The sequence below is a fragment of the Argentina silus genome (genome assembly GCF_951799395.1).
Source record: "Argentina silus genome assembly, chromosome: 6".
NCBI lineage: Eukaryota > Metazoa > Chordata > Actinopteri > Argentiniformes > Argentinidae > Argentina > Argentina silus.
This window is the reverse complement of record NC_139660.1, coordinates 3754461-3771960: the sequence shown is the minus strand read 5'-3', so window position 1 is coordinate 3771960 and position 17500 is coordinate 3754461. Positions and strand designations below refer to the sequence as shown.

General features: G+C 49.2%; 1 protein-coding gene across 1 annotated transcript in view; it reads right to left on the bottom strand.

Moving 5' to 3' along the window:
- The window catches only part of cpamd8 (C3 and PZP like alpha-2-macroglobulin domain containing 8), a 40198-nt gene that overhangs the window by 11402 nt on the left and 11296 nt on the right, over window positions 1-17500 (bottom strand). Inside the window, 18 exon segments of the mRNA XM_083671703.1 lie at window positions 612-674; window positions 1544-1699; window positions 1898-2034; window positions 2244-2330; window positions 2786-2951; window positions 5192-5266; window positions 5373-5529; window positions 9905-9986; window positions 10335-10511; window positions 10867-11092; window positions 12426-12724; window positions 12895-12946; window positions 13093-13232; window positions 14218-14371; window positions 15414-15645; window positions 16673-16735; window positions 17117-17259; window positions 17432-17500. The exon segment at window positions 17432-17500 is cut by the window's right edge and continues 93 nt beyond it. Of these exon segments, the coding sequence (XP_083527829.1) occupies window positions 612-674; window positions 1544-1699; window positions 1898-2034; window positions 2244-2330; window positions 2786-2951; window positions 5192-5266; window positions 5373-5529; window positions 9905-9986; window positions 10335-10511; window positions 10867-11092; window positions 12426-12724; window positions 12895-12946; window positions 13093-13232; window positions 14218-14371; window positions 15414-15645; window positions 16673-16735; window positions 17117-17259; window positions 17432-17500 (2478 nt within the window).

The following is a 17500-nucleotide window of genomic DNA, read 5'->3' as shown; positions in this document are numbered from 1 at the left end:
GGATCCCGTCTTCCTCTCTGTTGACTCAAGATAGCTCAGATCTAACACAAGTCCATTTTGAAGTGCCCCCGTCTTCACAGTTCACAGCCTCTTTCCAACATGCAGGAGAGCAGAGCACGCTGTGTTCTACAGCAGGAAGCAGGGGAAACTCCCCCCCCCCCCCCAAACTTGTTTATGTGCCCTGGCCTGAAAGAGCCTTTTGTTTTTGGTGACAAGGTAAGGAGGAAAACAGCATCCTACCCAGGGGGGCAGTGTAGTTGAGGAACGAACAGTCTCTCCCTTGCTTGAACAATTGTCTAAGTTTTACCAGATCATTCCAATTTACAGGCAGGAATTTGGGCATTAATACATGCCATGAGGCACGAGGGAACGGCCTGGCTTCTACCCCCACCGGCACATTCTCACTGTGAGTGAGTGATACAAGACTGTGTGGGAGAGGAGGGGAGAGGAGGGGAGAGGAGAGGAGGGGAGAGGAGAGGAGAGGAGAGGAGAGGAGAGGAGAGGAGAGGAGAGGAGAGGAGAGGAGAGGAGAGGAGGGGAGGGGAGAGGAGAGGAGAGGAGGGGAGGGGAGAGGAGAGGAGAGGAGAGGAATAGAGTTACTGTCACTATACCTGCATTAGACAGCAACCTTCTCCTTTAGCACTGACAAACAGGCCTGTAGGGATGCTGGGGATCTGTAGAGACAGACAGAGAGAGAGAGAGAGAGAGAAAGAGAGAGAGGGGTCGGGGAGATGAGAGAGAGTCACTTATCAAGTGAATTAATGCAGCCATACCCTGGCCACTAACCAGCCCAGCTAAATTACCCCCAATTAAACTGACACAGCTAATTACAGGAGAGAGTTACATGCCCGGCAGAGGGAACAACACTTCAGGTCCTCACCTGAGTTCTCCCTCTCTCTCTCTCTCTCTCTCCTCTCTCTCTCTCTCTCTCTCTCTCTCTCTCTCAGAGTGACTGATACGGTAGAGCTCAGTAATGACAGAGGGGGGGGGGGACATTAAACAATTATACAGGCACGGCCTGTACACACTCAATGATTCGGTCAACCAAAACAAAAATACATAGTGTAATACATTGACATTAAGTGGTTGTTATACCTGTGTGTGAGTGCCGTATAATAACAGCCTATTTATTCCACGTATTCCACTTGAGTAACAACAACTGACATCTGTCAGCTTCAATACTAGGTAGTATTATGAAGCAGTGACTAACTTGTTGGCGTCATTTCAGCATACTACTTTACACACAGGTATAAATCAACTTAATGGAATGTATTACCCAAAGTGGTTACACAAGGCAGATTTACGACTTGTTGTGGTTGCAATTTGTGCATTGCTCCAGTAGGGGTGCCCTTCACTACACGAGAGAGAGAGGGAGAGAGAGCGAGAGAGAGAGAGAGTTCACCACTGCCTCCATATAGCAATCACTCTTCACCACAGGTCTAAGACCAGCCTTCCCTCCCCGAATCCTAACCATAAGCACGTGTTGAAAAAACACACCAAACTGACCCCAGACCAGTCCCTAGGTCCCTGATCTACTGCTTACCGAGGCGCTCTGCAGGATCTTCTGGTTGTCCCTGTGCAGCTCAAAGGTCTCCTGGAAGTCCAGGTTGGTGGAGGCCAGAGAGATGGTGAGGTTGACCCCTCCCACATATGACAAGATGGCATACTCAGACAAGGCCTGCAGCGCCACACATGTGTCCTGAGAGACATCACAGAGATGTTGATTACAGGGCAGTTTCAATAGTTGACTCAATGAGATGACTCGTCGGGTCAAAGGTCACCTGATTTAGTCATTAAAAAGCCACAGTAATGAATCGGTTGTGGTCAGAGCAGAGTAATGCTACAGGGCTTTAGGTTGAGCCCTGAGTGGCTCCAGGGCTCCAGGGGTGAGGCGTACCTGGGTGGATGAGAAGCCCCCGAGGGCGTTCCTCTGCTGGGACAGCCACTTGACCACAGGCAGGGCGGAGGCCACGTCACCCAGGAGCGTGTAGGTCAGCAGGCCATAGGCCGTCATCTCCACCTCCGCTGACACAACTGGGACAGGGGAGATACTTTAACACACTCACACACTGAGGAGACACTAACCCTAACCCTATTCCAGCTAACCTGTCAGGATCCAAGTACATTGAGGAACCTGACCTAAATCAACTTGCAAAGGGAGAACTAGAAACAGGGAATTAATGAGAGAAACATCATCATCTTCATCTTCATCATCATCATCATCATCATCAGTGTGTGTGTACCTGACTGAGAGAGACCGTCGCTGAAGCCCATGAAGGTGTCTTCATCTGTCACCGTGCTGCCTGTCAGGCTCCAGTGGGTGAAACCATCTGGTGGGGGGGGGGGGGCAGGAAGAGAGGGAGACAAGGGTGAGTCCAAAAAGGAGAGGGAGAAGAGAGGATGAGCATGAGCCCCAAAAGAAGAGAGCAAAGGCAGAAGAGGGGAAAGAGGAGGAACAGGGTGAGAGTCTGAGGAAAGAAAAGTGAAGGAAGTCGGAAGAAAAGCAAAAGAGATGTCCCTGGAAGTTCTTATTGTGCCAAACTAACACATCAGTTGCATTTACATCACATTTACATTTTTGACATTTAGCAGATGCTTTTATCCAAAGCGACTTGCAACAAGTACATTTGTCTAAAGTAAGTGAATCATCTGTACATCAGTCATCATAAGCAAACATCCATGCTAGGACCAGGGGCCATTGGCAGTCACAATGCTAGAAAAAGGAAGGATTGTTTTTAAAAAAAATATTTTAAATGTATTTTTTATTAACAGTTGGACACGGCACCTTGTGTGATGGCCATGTGGTTGAGGCGTCGGAGGGCCAGAGGGGCGTAGGGGCTGCGTAGTAGAGCCAGGGCGTAGGCAGACAGGGCGGTGGTGTAGGGGTCATCAGCCGAGTACGTGTTACTTTCCAGGAAACCCTTAGCCTTCGCCACGGCCAGCTTCTCCTCCTTTTGGAGAGGACACACACACACACAGACACACACACACACACAGACACACACAGACACACACAGACACACACACACACACACACACACACACACACACACACACACACAAATCCTCCATGAGTAATGGACACAGGCACCCCTCCCCCCTTCATATGCATCTTTCTCTGAAGTTTACGTAGATTTCTCATCAAGATCAAGTGTTACAAAGTGTTACAACTTGACCTTTCGTTTTCCCCGACAGAAAGACCGCGAGAAACGCCACACATGTCTGATTCCGAGCCGCGCCTCGCAGTTCAAAATCAAATAACGACAAAGACTTTACTCAGTACATTCACTCCCACTAAGGCCAGGTTTGAACCGTTGTTATCTCAGGCTTATCCGCGCTATGCGCAATAGCCTGCAGACAAGGTCTAGAAGTCCTGTTCTAACTCATACCCCTCACCCCCCCCCGGGATCACCCCCACCCGATTCAGATGTGCTTATCAAAATGTGAATAAACATTAATTTAGCCATTAAAGGTAGTGTAGGAGGACTTTCATCTCGTCCAGATGTGGCCTTCTCCTGAGCTCTCAGATGATAGAGCTCAGCAGCCACTCACTGTAATCACTGCAGTCATCTTTTAATTAAGTGCATTTGGAAGGGGAAGGGGAGTTCTTGCTTTGATGTCAAGTATCCCTTTTCAGTTTGTATCAGCTTTAGAGGCTAGGTTCTAAGGAGAGACCTTTAGGATAGATAGCGGGAATTATTTTGATGGTTTGGTGAGGGAGGGATGGGGGGGTGGGGGAGGTGGGTTGTAAGGGTGGGGGCGGGGGTGGGGGTGGGGGTGGGGGGTTGGAAGGGGGTGGTGGTGGGGATGGGGGGTGGGGGGTTGGAAGGGGGTGGGGCTGGAATAAATGTTTTGTGGATAGTGAGGAGCTGCGCACAAATGGAAAGTCGAGACAATAACAATGTGAGCTTCAACAATGGCATTGGCAACACAGTTTCTGTGGCCAAAACATAACCATTACATGGCACCATTCACTCACAGTTCACATAAAGAGCTCTGCAACACAGATATCAGCACTTGAGTGACTGCATGTCTTTCTTGAGTGATAACACATTTGATTTTTTTTGCCATCTACAGTAGTTGTTTTTTCATTGATGAACATGTATGGTAGTAGGTCAGGACCAGGGTAAACTTCCACTGCTAGGTTCAGACAGAGAAGAGAGAGAGAGAGAGAGAGAGAGAGAGAGAGAGTTAGAGAGTTAGAGAGAGAGAGAGAGAGAGAGAGTTAGAGAGAGAGAGAGAGAGAGAGTTAGAGAGAGAGAGAGAGAGAGAGAGAGAGTTAGAGAGAGAGAGAGAGAGAGTTAGAGAGAGAGAGAGAGAGAGAGTTAGAGAGAGAGAGAGAGAGAGAGAGTTAGAGAGTTAGAGAGAGAGAGAGAGAGAGAGACAGGAATGTGACCGAGGTATACCTTTCACAGGCTCCATTGTCTCTGCATGTCCTCCTCATAAATCTTTTGATGTAGTCAGAAGGATTAGATATTAGATTACCGGCACCGGAGCATAACAAATATGAGTGGGCCCGGTGCCAGAACAGCCATCTTCTCAACAAATAGGAATGCACCGTTCCTTTCGTCCGCACACATGAGCCATATCCGAGGGAACGAGAGCTGTCGTCAAAGTCTGCCAGGACCCGGTACGTGTGTGAGTAGGTCATGTGGAGGCTGAGGTAGTCGAGGGCTTCCATTGCTCTCGAAAGGGAAACTCCTAACTAAAATTCATACCCATGACTTTTAGTCATAGCGCGAAAAATGACTTTTAGTCATTTTTCGCGCTAATAACCTATTGGATTCAATAGGCATAGGCCCGATAGGCATAGGCCCGATAGGCATAGGCCCGATAGGCATAGGCCCGATAGGCATAGGATCCCATCTAGCTTTTGGGCTCATGCTGATGCTATTTGTTTTTTATGTCCATGCACCAACCTCACCAAGTCAATTTCCTGTATGTGCAAATATACTTGGCCAAATAAAAGAATTCTGATTCTGATTCTGATTCTGATTCTGATTCTGATTCTGATTCTGATATACTGTAGGTTGGCCACGGAGAGTCTTTCAACTCTGTGTTAATTTTTGGGTGGGATATGCTGGTTATGAATAGGGTCTCGTACCTGTATGTTTAGTTGTTGGTGGGATAGACTGGTTATGAATAGTACCTGTATGGTTATTTGTTGGAGGGATAGACTGTGGTTTCTTACCTCTGTGGTTATTCCCGTCTCCAAGAGAGCTGCAACCACATAGGCTGTCAATGAGATCTTCCCATGGATCCCTCCCTTCAGATGGAGAATCACAGATTAGCTTTCCCCTCTATGCACACAAACACACACACACACACACACACACACACACACACACACACACACACACACACACACACACCTGCAGGTCTTTGTTGAGGATGCGCCCCATGGCGGGGAAGGAGCCCTCGTCTCTCTGATGGTTGATGAGCCAGGACTTAGCAGCACGCAGCTCCTCTGGGTCAATGAAGATGAACCCTCGAGACTGAGCAAAGGATTTCAACACAAACGCTGTCAGCCTGGAGGTGAGATAGATGGAGAGAGAGGGGGGGGGGGGGGGGGAGAGAGAGATTGAGGTTCTTTCAAGCATGTACTGACAAATCCTGAAAAATACTTAGCTATCAAACTTCACATTCATCGTTTTAAACAGAGTGAAAAATGTCCCAGCCGGTCACACGCTTTCAATCTTTCAACCACAGCACCAACGATGAGTGAAACGGACGGAGGGAGACGCCAAACTACACAGAACAGTACGTCACACTGAGAGGATAAAACTAGAGAGAAACCCTGTCAGGAGAGAGAGGCAGAGAGAGAGAGAGAGAGAGAGAGAGAGACAGAGAGCGAGAGAGACAGAGAGAGAGACAGAGAGAGAGAGAGAGAGAGAGAGAGAGGCAGAGAGAGAGAGAGAGACAGAGAGCGAGAGAGAGAGGCAGAGAGAGAGAGAGAGAGGCAGAGAGAGAGAGAGAGACAGAGAGCGAGAGCGAGAGAGAGAGGCAGAGAGAAAGAGAGAGAGAGAGTATGGAGGGAGCAGATGAAGATGAAAGAGAGGAAGACAGAGAGAGGGCGCAGCGCAGATTGCCACCACAGGATCCAGCAGCTGCTCCATCTCAAGAATGTGGAATTTCACAAAAAACAAATCGAGTATGTTTCTGCATGCCGGAATATCCCATAAGCTATCCCAACTCATACAAACAGCTATCTCCGGGATGGCATTCCGAAATCTGTGTGTGAGCGAACGTTCCTGATCTGGAGTCGCAGCGAGACACTGGAGGAGTCCAGAACCTCTGAGACAAGCCAGAGGCGATGCTAAGGGGCAATGCAAGGCCAATAAACACCGATTCATACATAAACAACTGCCCTCCCTGCAGACCTCGGCCGACGCTCTTCAATTACAACACGACATTCCATTACAGCATCCTCCCCAGAACGGCCAGATGATGAGGCAAGCTGCTTACCATAAAAAGTAGGAAATAAATAAATAAATAAACTGTGTGGTGTTTTGTTTTTTTTTGCGCTCTCAAACATACATGTGAGGCTGTAACTGAAGAAACAAGCCAAGAGAGAGTTAAAAAAAAAAAAAAAAAAAAAAAAAAAAAACCTGTCTCATAAACCACGGTATTAAATCTTCCCTAGCCGGGCGCTGGATGTTATTTCTCCCAGGAGAGTAAGCAGGGATGGAGCCCCAAGCCTGCAGGAATTTTTATAATGTTAAGTAATATTGTGTCACCGGCTTTAACAGCCAGGCCCCTGGGAGCAGTGCTGGGAAGCGTAAAGATGATTTATCGGGCGAGGAAACGCCAGAGACAGATTGGCTTCCTCCACTCTGGGCTTGCTGCTGGCTGGAGTCAACCGCTCCACAGCCATCCCCTCGGGCCTTTCACTTTCCTTGTTTTGCAGTTCAGGGGATGTTGTTGACATGTTGTTCTGGAGAGCACACAGAGGTCATTCATAGCAGCAGATTAACGTTGGCCCCGTGACGTCACGTTTACCGTGGTTTCGTAACTGCCTACGAGGCGATCCAAGATTTACTGACGGCCCATTTCTCAAGCTAACAATCACAGCATGCCGAAATCTATTATCACAATGCAGGCTTATCACTGATTGTCCTCATTCAGAGGGAACCGTTATGAGAGGAGAGTCATTTCAAGTCCATTGAAGATCTCCCATAAATAATAGGGTCAAAGTTACAGTTGTGGCGCTAGAATTCAGAGAGAACACACAGACGGCCCTAATTCTCCTCATGTGATTAATGTGGTAAGCTTGAGTTTGGTGACGCGATGAACAGGACACACAAACGCACACGCACGCATGCACGCACGCGCGCACACACACACACACACACACACACACACACACACACACACACACATACACAACAGGGCTTTGGAGGCAGTGTGTGTGTGTGTGTGTGTGTGTGTGTGAGTGAGAGAGAGAGAGAGAAAGGGGAGAGGAGTTGCCTTGTCCAAGCACTGAGGAAAAATAATTATTCTTCAACACACCTTTGCCCCCAATCTATCTGTTATCTAATACCTGTCTTCGAAGAAACGCCACATTCCTACAATAATAACCCTTTGGCTTCAGCGTTTGGCATGGCCGTGGAAATAGATAGTTTAATACGATGTATATCAGCTCTCCCAATCTCGGCTATTCCTCCCCCCTCACCCCCGCCAGATCAATCTCACACACAGAAATGCCACGCCAGTCTCAACATGTCCAGTGTGTGTGTGTGTGTGTGTGTGTGTGTGTGGGTGGGTCTAACCAACCACAGGCCCAGAGAGCAAAGCCCCTCTATCAGGCTGCTGCTGCTGTGTATCCACCCCAGGCCAGGGTATTAGGTAGGCTACAGGGATTGGGGGGTCTCGAGGGGTAACGTGAGGGGGTGGGGGGGCGGTTCCAGGAGGGTTCCGCAGATTACAGCAGCATGTGGCTCTCATTGGATCCAGACGTGGCAGGTATGCAAGCGATGCCGGAAGAGGAGCTGCCAGGTCCGGTCCAGCAGGACCAAACAACCCCCCGCCCCCCCACCCAACTCCACAAAGACCCCCCTCAACACACACACACACACACACACGCATGCACAAACACACACACACACACACACACACACACACACACACACACACACACACACACACACACAAGATTGTACATAATGACACAGGCGCTAATGTCTGAGTGGGTAATGCAGGGTCTCAGTGATGCCAAGACCTTCAGCTCTGCTCTGCTCTGTGTGTACAGTATGTATGGCTGCTCCTCTGGGTGGACACACACACACACACACAAACATCTGCATGGGGTATTGATGAGAACCAGTCCATCCATCTGTGTCCCTGGCCTGGATAGGTCTACCGTGCCCTGCTCCACCCAGAGGAGCAGCCATACATACTGTACACACAGAGCAGAGCAGAGCAGAGCAGAGCAGAGCTGAAGGTCTTGGCATCACTGAGACCCTGCATTACCCACTCAGACATTAGCGCCTGTGTCATTATGTACAATCTTTTCATTAGGGCCCCGGCAATTTCCGCTCAGATACATTTTTACAAGCTGGAATACATTAACACTGCATTAAGAGCGCTATTAAACCTGCCAATAAATTACCCTGCGCTAATGATGAACTCTGGAGCCAAAACAAAAGCCGGGTTGTTCTGTGACTTATAAACACGTTGCGGATGGATTAATAACGTGTTTGTTGCCAGTGTACAGAGGGTTCAACATCTGTGTTGTTACCATGTTGTTGTGGCTCAGGGCCTCCGGCTCCACCACACCGTTCCCACCGTTACACTTCAGGCCTTCTCCGCACATCCTCTCCTCTTCCCTCACACACGCTGTTTGAGGTTGGTTCGGTTTCCATAGAAGAGTTGAACGTTACACGTATTACCGATGGCACTGAAGCAGCCAGGTCCAATTGCTTTGGACAACGTGCCAATTGTGTGCCAATTGTGCCCCCAGCTCAAATTTAAGATAAGATAAGATGTTATTTTATTAAATGCCCAGAGTGGAAATTTGACTGCACCAGCCAATACAGCAATAAGGATACAATAAAACAAAAACATGGCGTGTAGTAAAATAAGTGTTAATGTGGCCTGGATTATGTCTCCAGACTCACGTCGCCCTATAGTACTTCCACTGGTAGGAGGAGTAGTAAAGTGGGTGATGAGGGGGAGGAGAGGGGGAGGGAGGGGGAGGGGGGGTAAACCAGGGTACCTAGCTTAGCTCTGAGCCCAGGGGACAAAAACAGCTCGGGGCCGTTCTGTCCCATGTAGACCAACCCTCTTTAACAGCAAATAAATCACCGGAGCCTGGCTTACTTACCTTCAGGGAACCAATTACGAGTTTGTGTATGATTCTCTGAGAGCTTTATGTAACCTACCGTTTCACAGTCTGAGCTCCATTAAATATCATAATACCCACCTCAGCTAATAAATCACGTGGAGGTATGCGCGTTGCAATCGACCTGAATATGCGAGCGGAACATTGGACCCTTCTCAGACGGACCGTTATGGTATTCCAAATATTATGAAATAGTTATGGCTGCCTGCCTTCCTTCAGGGGAGTGTAAACAAGAAATAAACACTCACAGAGCGAAACTCTGACAGATTTAAACAGATCGCCAGGAATGTATGAATTAGATAGACCGTAGCAGACTGTACAGTTACTGATAAGAACTCCATTGTCTTCGCCAGTAACCTACTTCAGGGAATGTAGAGGAGTATGCAGTTGGAAGTTTCGGTGTAAATACTCTATAATATAATATATAAATACTCTATAATATAATATATAAATACTCTTACCATCTCTGGTGGGCACTGAGAGATGTGGGAGGCATGTAAAAGTGATGAACAGCGATGATAAAGTGATGAACAGCGATGATAACGTGATGAACAGCTGACTTACCACATGCTCCCAGACGAGTCTCTCTCTCCAAAGGCACTGTAGGAGCCATCCTGGCGCTTGTAGGTCAGCTGTCTCTGGTACCCTGGCAGCGGTAGGGCAGAGGAGGGGTTCAGACAATGTGTGTGTGTGTGTGTGTGTGTGTGTGCCTGTGCGTGTGTGTGTGTGCCTGTGCGTGTGTGTGTGTGTATGTGTGTGTGTGCTTGCTCAACGCTTTATATCAAATCTGTCACTTTGAGTGCGAGGTTGCAGTAGCATATGACAGCGCTGTGTACACCAGCATGTTCCTGTTGTTACTAGAGTAATAACATAGTTATTACACAGGTATAGGGGCAACTTATTGTAAAGTGTTACCAGATTGGTTATTCAGAATAGCTTTTTTTCACTCTCAGGGTTTTAGAGCACCTGTTGAGGAGCTGGTCTCTCCTGTTACCTTGCAGGAGGTAGTCAGTGGCCTCAGTCTCCACCTCTGAGCTGAGCTGCCTGGTCTTCTGAAGGTACTTGAGCACGAAGACGTTGGGGGCGAAGTGGATCATGTTCTGTTCTCCGCAACCGAACGGCAGCCGCAGCAGCTTGTCCAGGTTGTTGAGGGTAGGGCCCATCACATCCCCTGACACACACACACACACACACACACACACACACACACACGCGCACACACACACACACACACACACACACACACACACACACACACACACACACACACACATGCACACACACACACACACACATAGACACACGCACAGACACAGACACAGACACACACACACACACACACACACATAGACGCAGACGCAGACGCACACGCTCACGCACACGCACACGCACACACGCACACACACACACACACACACACACACACACACACACACTTGAATCAGGAGTTCCAATGCTGGGCTAGAACATACACATGTGTAACATTGAGCCAAACTCTGGTCTAGATGAACTGTGCTGCTCCTCACCGATCATGGAGGCTGTGGCGGTCTCGGAGCCAGGCACCACGTTGTGGGGGACCCCCAGGGTGAAGGCCTCGTTGTGGTTCTCATCGGAGTCCTCTTTACGCCAGATCTTAAACTCGCCCACCGAGCCCCAGCCAGTGGAGAAGCCTATGTGACGCACTTGCCCAGGGAGGGGGCCGGCCCACTGCAGGATCACCGACTCATTGGACGGTTGCAGGCCATGTCCGACCTATCACAGATCACCATTAAAAGGCAACACCAGTCATTGTAGGAATATGTACCCAGAAATGGCTTCTTCAATGGAAATTACGTAGAAGTTCCTATTCACAATTCTGCAACAAAATATGTGTTCTGCCCTGCTGATTTTTCTGTGTTGATGAAAGTAAACATCTTGATTAGAGGCTTTGACTGTACTACAGCTACGGTGGCCCCTAAGGACCAGACAGAGCTCAAAACCCAAAACTTTGATCTAAAATGACGCTTATAGTTGGGGTTAAAAACATGTTTGGATGGCAACCGTAAACACAGAGTGTTCCAATTAGCAATGTTCCATTAGTTATGACAGAGCTGAAATAAAACATAATTAAAATATGCCCTCGCGCTCGGACCGCCTTTCCCTATTCTATAGAGAAGGAGGCACTGTGACTCTTAGGTTAACTTGAATAATAAAACATTGGACACTAATAAGATTCTACTTAAAAAGTAATTTAGGTGGCTTTTGGGTTTCCAAATACTGGGCACACATAAAAGTCCCTTGCCAAGGGCTGACGTTGGCATTGGGCCTCTCCATCACCGTTTCCCTACACACAGACCCAGTTTGTAGTTCCAAAGGAACAGATATTACCCCATGGGTATTTCTAGTCAGTTTGTAATCACATTAAACCAGAGACCATGCCCAGCTATACATGGCTCATCAAACCGAAATGCAATCAGTCACTAGAAAAATAAACGAATCTCATTGGGCCATACTGTGTTCTACAGCGGGCTTTTAATTGCTCCCCTTTGGTGAACGGTGCGAGGCTAATGCAGGGTTCAGGCCCGCGTGCCAGAGAGCGCCATGCAAACGCCACGGATCGCCGAGTGCCCTCGCTGACATCAGCCAGTAAAGCGTGACCTCACAGGCATGTCATTAAAAGTGGCGCCAGTCCTCTCTAACACACAAGGCCCTGTAGCCTGCCCAGTCTCTCCCCCCTACACTACCCAACCACTGCTATACTACTGTACAACATACCTCATGTCACTGACCTCTGCCATACACCACCCATCTACTGGTATACTGACCTAGATCCCCCAGTCCTCTCTAACACACACACAGACACACACACCCTGTAGCCTGCCCAGTGTCTCTACAAACACAAATCTGGGTTAGGATTAGGGTTAGGGTTAGGGTTAGGGTTAGGGTTAGGATTAGGGTTAGAGCTAGAGCACCCTAACCCTCACCCTGCACCCTAACCCTAACCCAACCCATCTATACCCCAACCGTTAGCTCTATACATAACTCAAACCACAAATAAACCCCATCCAACCATTTAACCTTTAACCTTTAACCCTTATCCTCTCACCTGCACCACGCCACCCCTCCAGCTGACCCAGAAACTGCGGAATTCGTCCCAGGAGAGGATGCCAGGAGTGGGGGCACTGACCACCGGCTCGCCCATCTTGCCCAGGGAGATCCAGGAGCGGGTGTTCTGTCGGCCCCCCAGCACGATCTCCAGCATCTCGGCGCTGTCGTGGGGACTGGCCGAAAGGGCGAAGTGGGCATCGTTGTGGGTCTTCACTGCCACCTCGAAGTGGGTCATCCGGACTGGCTTCTTCACATACTGGTACTCATACTTGTTGGGAGTGGAGATGTGGATCCGCTCTGAGTAGAACAATGGAGAGGTCAGAATCAAAGCCTGAGGGATCTCAGATCAAAACCCATATCAACTATTTCAGCCTTAACACAGACGAAAGTGTGAATCGTCTTTGTTAACAGTCATGTCGTCAGTGATTGGACCAGGCAGTAGAGGAGAGAGACAGAGCTGCACTGACCATTGGGGCAGAAGAAGACGCTGTAGGTGTACTCTCTGGGCAGGCCTTCTGGCTGCGGGGAGGGAGGGAGAGAGGGAGGGAGGGAGAGAGAGAGAGAGAGAGAGAGAGAGAGAGAGAGAGGATGCAGTATGTTAAACCTGTTAAACCTCACTCTCTACTAATGCAAGTACAAGGTGCAGGGCATTCCTGCTCCCCTACCTCAACCAACACACTCCTCCGGACATAGTCAACGCCAGTGGGGGTCCTCCTGTCCTCCAAGTCGTCTGAGTTTTTGCCTGCTTTGTTTGACTGGAGTCCATCTGAGCAGCAGCTTGGTTCACTATAGGCAATGGCACGTGCTATGAGAGGGGAAAACATAGAGATACAATTCGTCTCAGTTCTTTGAACGTTTTCACCAAGCAGGACTTTTTTCAAACATTGTATGCACTAATCGGCAGTATAAAGGCAATCAAAGGGCGGTTTTGAGAACTTAAACTCGAAGGCGCGTGTTAAACCTATAGTATGGTTCTATAAACGCACACCTTCAGTGCATTGTCAGCCTACTACTACGCACAGTACATGTACCAAACATACATCCCACATTACACAATACTAATACGACAGGCCGGACAGGCCGTTCCCTTGCTGTAGGAGCACATTGGAAACGTGGCTGCAGGCCAATGTGTCTCTTTGTGTGTGTGTAGTGAGAGGGAAAGACTAGGGGCCAGGGGACAGGGAGAGAGCCGCAGGGGGCCCCATTGACCGCCAGTGACCCGCAAACTCATCAACATGCCACTGGTTGTCACTGCCAGGGCCGGCCTGCTCCCCCGCTGGTGGTCCGCTTTGTTCCCGCTTGTACTAGAGGGAGGCTGTTTGTATCGCTGGGTGACCAGATCACATACACCAGGGGAGGGGAGGCTGCTGGAGGTAGAAATCGGAGGACGGGCTCATTGTGATGCGTGGAATGGAATGAGGAATGGTACCAAACACGTGTCCTCGAAACCATTCCTCATTCCATTCCACGCATTACAACGAGCCCGTCCTCCGATGTCTACCTCCACCAGCCTCCACTGACATACATCTCTGGTCATTTAGCAGCATGAGACCTGGAGTCTGGAGCCTAATGGCAAGGCCTCATTCTACCTATTGTAGGCAGAGGAATGCTTATGGGCCTTACTCCTAAATGATATTTAAAAACACAATATCTTACAGTTCAATATCAAATACAGCTGTTAGAAAATGTTAATAGTTTATTTCAGTTAGTTTAAGTCAACACTCATAGTTATTAGAGGAGGTGAGAGAAAACCGTGAAAATGAAACCCCTGCGCGACAGCGTGGGCGTACCTGTGATGTTGGCCGCTCCCAGCTCCGTGAAGGACAGCACTATAGATGTGGGCGTGGCCTCTCCAGCCGCCACACATTTCTTCCTGGTCAGGTGGTGTTTCCCGGGATGGCCCACAAACTTGATGCCCTTGGGAACGGTGACTTTGACGTGGACCTGCGGTGGGGAGCACACACACACACACACACACACACGCACAGAGAGAGAGAGAGAGAGAGAGCGAGAGAGCGAGAGAGATGAGGGGAAGGCCTTGGTGAAACCCAGCAGAGACAGATCTCTTTTGACAGGACATGATTGCATCATCAACTTCTCTCTGGCCCTTTTCCTTCGGGTAGCGTGACCTCCTCAAAGTTCTTAAAGCATGGTGGGGAATTTTTGAATCACACTGCAAATTTTCCATGACTGAGTCATGGCTCTAATGCTCCCCGAGGGATTAAGTCCCATTCATAGTCAATCAAATTTCACAAAAGAAGGGGTTGGTTGGTTGGTTGGTAATGCAGTCAGATCATTTGAACTGCTCTTCATCTACAAGCCACAAGTCGTAAATAACTTTGCAGGAAATATAGGAATCACATGTTCCTTTTTTCGGGGCGGACATCAAAGAGAGGGGCTAACACTGGCTCGCATTATCACCTTATGAAAGGGCAGCGCTGCACGCACAGCCTTTTAACAGGCTCATCTGTGAACACCATGATGTCATCTCTGTAAACCTCGGGATGGACCCACTTATGCTCCTGACAGAACAGAGCGTAGAGAACATACTTCTAGGGTGTCAACATTGTGACACCATCGTGTGCCCCTAGCCCAACGCCCACCACCCCCCCCCCCCCCCCCACACACTTCCTGCCCCCATCCCCCACCACCCTCACCTCTGTGCAGGTAAGTGTACACAGTGAATGGGACTTTTAGGAATTAGACTGGCCCATGAGCCTTGCGCACCTTGTCATGCCATCTCTCCACCGTCCTCTCCTCTGTGCAGGTAGGCAGGTACAGTAGTTGTAAGAATTTGACTGGCCCATAATATCCAGTCCTTCCACCTGCCACCCCCCCCACCACCACGTCTGCGCAGGTAGGCAGGTACAGTAGTTGGAACTTTTAAGAATTAGACTGGCTCATAATATCCAGTCCTTCCACCTGCCACCCCCCCCCCCCCTCACCTCTGCGCAGGTAGGCAGGTACACCTGCCACCCCCCCTCACCTCTGCGCAGGTACTCAGGTAGTTGTACACGGTCAGCGGGACCTTGGTCTGCTCCCCGCGGATGACGCTGTAGGGGAGAGTGAAGTCCACAAAGAAGGGTTTGAAGGTACGGAGCTCCGCCCTCTTTGCAAGGCCAAGCCCTTTCTCCTCCGACAAGCCAATCGCTTCTGTCACCCAGGTGGTAATGGAATCCGGAACGTCCAATCGCAACTCGGCTTCCCCGGTAACATCACTGTCAAACAAAATAGACGTTGAAAAGCTGAAGCACAGAAGCTAATGCCCAGTTCCACCAAACAACACGACCTCACGGCAGACAAGAACAATGGACAACACAGGCAAGAACAATGGACAACACAGACAAGAACAATGGACAACACAGACAAGCACGCATTGTCATGGAAATGGGATTGACGTAGTCAATCTTCTCATATGGGGAACACTTGTTCCCATGTTATATTGTGTTCATGAAAACCCTCTAATACACAGGTGTGAAAACAGTCAGGTGTTCAGCAAATCTGTCGGGCTGAGGTCATTTATTGGCTGTTCGTACTGATGTTGGTCTTGGCCAGTTTTCACAGGGCATAAACATCCTGGGAAATTGCAAAAACGCCCTTCCCTTTGATCAAAGTCGCCCCAAAACTACTTTGATACACAAGTGAAATCAAAGCGTTGGAATGGAATAGGAAATATGGGCGAACGCAACTCCTGCCCAAAGGAATCAAGCATATGGAAATCTATGGCCAGTTAATTTATATTGGCTGGAAATGAATGGAGTGAGCTGTTGGGAAATTGGACGCCTGTTCCAAGACAACCCTGTTTAAATGAGGCACATTCACACCCACTGGGAGGAAATGCTGGACACTGCTGGAGTGGTGAAATATCCCCCCTCTCAAATATGTGCTCCCTTAGCCCTCCCACCCCACCCGCTCCTCCATGCTTTAAGATCTGGACCTGGACCAAATCCCACTTAAGTACCCACAATCTGGTGCAGCTGAGACATCCTCCACCCACTCACTCAACAGAGATACACACACTCATACACACGAATAAACACACTCTCTCTCTCTCTCTCTCTCTCTCTCTCTCTCTCTCACACGCACGCACAAGCACACGCACACGCACACGCACACACACACACACACACACACACACACACACACATTCATCTAGTACACACACACACACACACACACACACATTCATACAATACACACACACGCACACACACACATACATAAATGATGAAGGGATTCCAATACCTGACATTGAGGCAATGCCACACCCACGTCTCCGGGAAAAATGTTCGTCTGCGCTTCTCTGTTCTGGAAAACAACCCGACATCAAGAAAGGCCTTTCAATTATGGATCTGGAGACAATATAACCCCTAACTGGAAAATGAATTATTCTTAAATCCTTGCTGACATTTCTAAGTTCCACCATGTGTATAATGTTCCTCTCCCTGAAAAAAAAAGAAGCTATGTGTGGAATGAAGAGCTAAATATGGACGGTCTCATTCCATCAGCTCTTTCTTAGTTTATGCTTCAGATGCCGAGGCCACAGAGGCTGGAGAGGCTACAGAGGCTGGAGAGGCTGGAGAGGCCACAGTGGCTACAGAGGCTACAGAGGCTACAGAGGCTACAGAGGCTGGAGAGGCTGGAGAGGCTGGAGACTTCACCTCCCAGTGCTGTATGTGTGTACAGTACCTGGGCGCTGTTCTAGAGTGCATGGCTGCCACCAGCGTAGATGTGTGGGGCTGGAAGGCAGGAACGGCCTCGTCTGTGTACATTCCTCCGCTCTGCCTGTGGTTGAGGCTTACCATGTCCGTCATCACCACCAACCCTGTCTCCTGTGAGATACACACACACAACCACACAACCACAGAAACACACACACACACACACACACAGACACACACACACACGCACACGCACACACACACATGAGTTATGACGCAGGCTGGAAAAAAATCACAACAACACATTACTCATCCTGGACCGCTGATTGGCTGTTTGGCTCACCGTGAAGGCGAAGCGAGCATCTTTAGTGATGTCCCAGTGCCAGGGGAACACAGAGGATCGCCGCCGTCG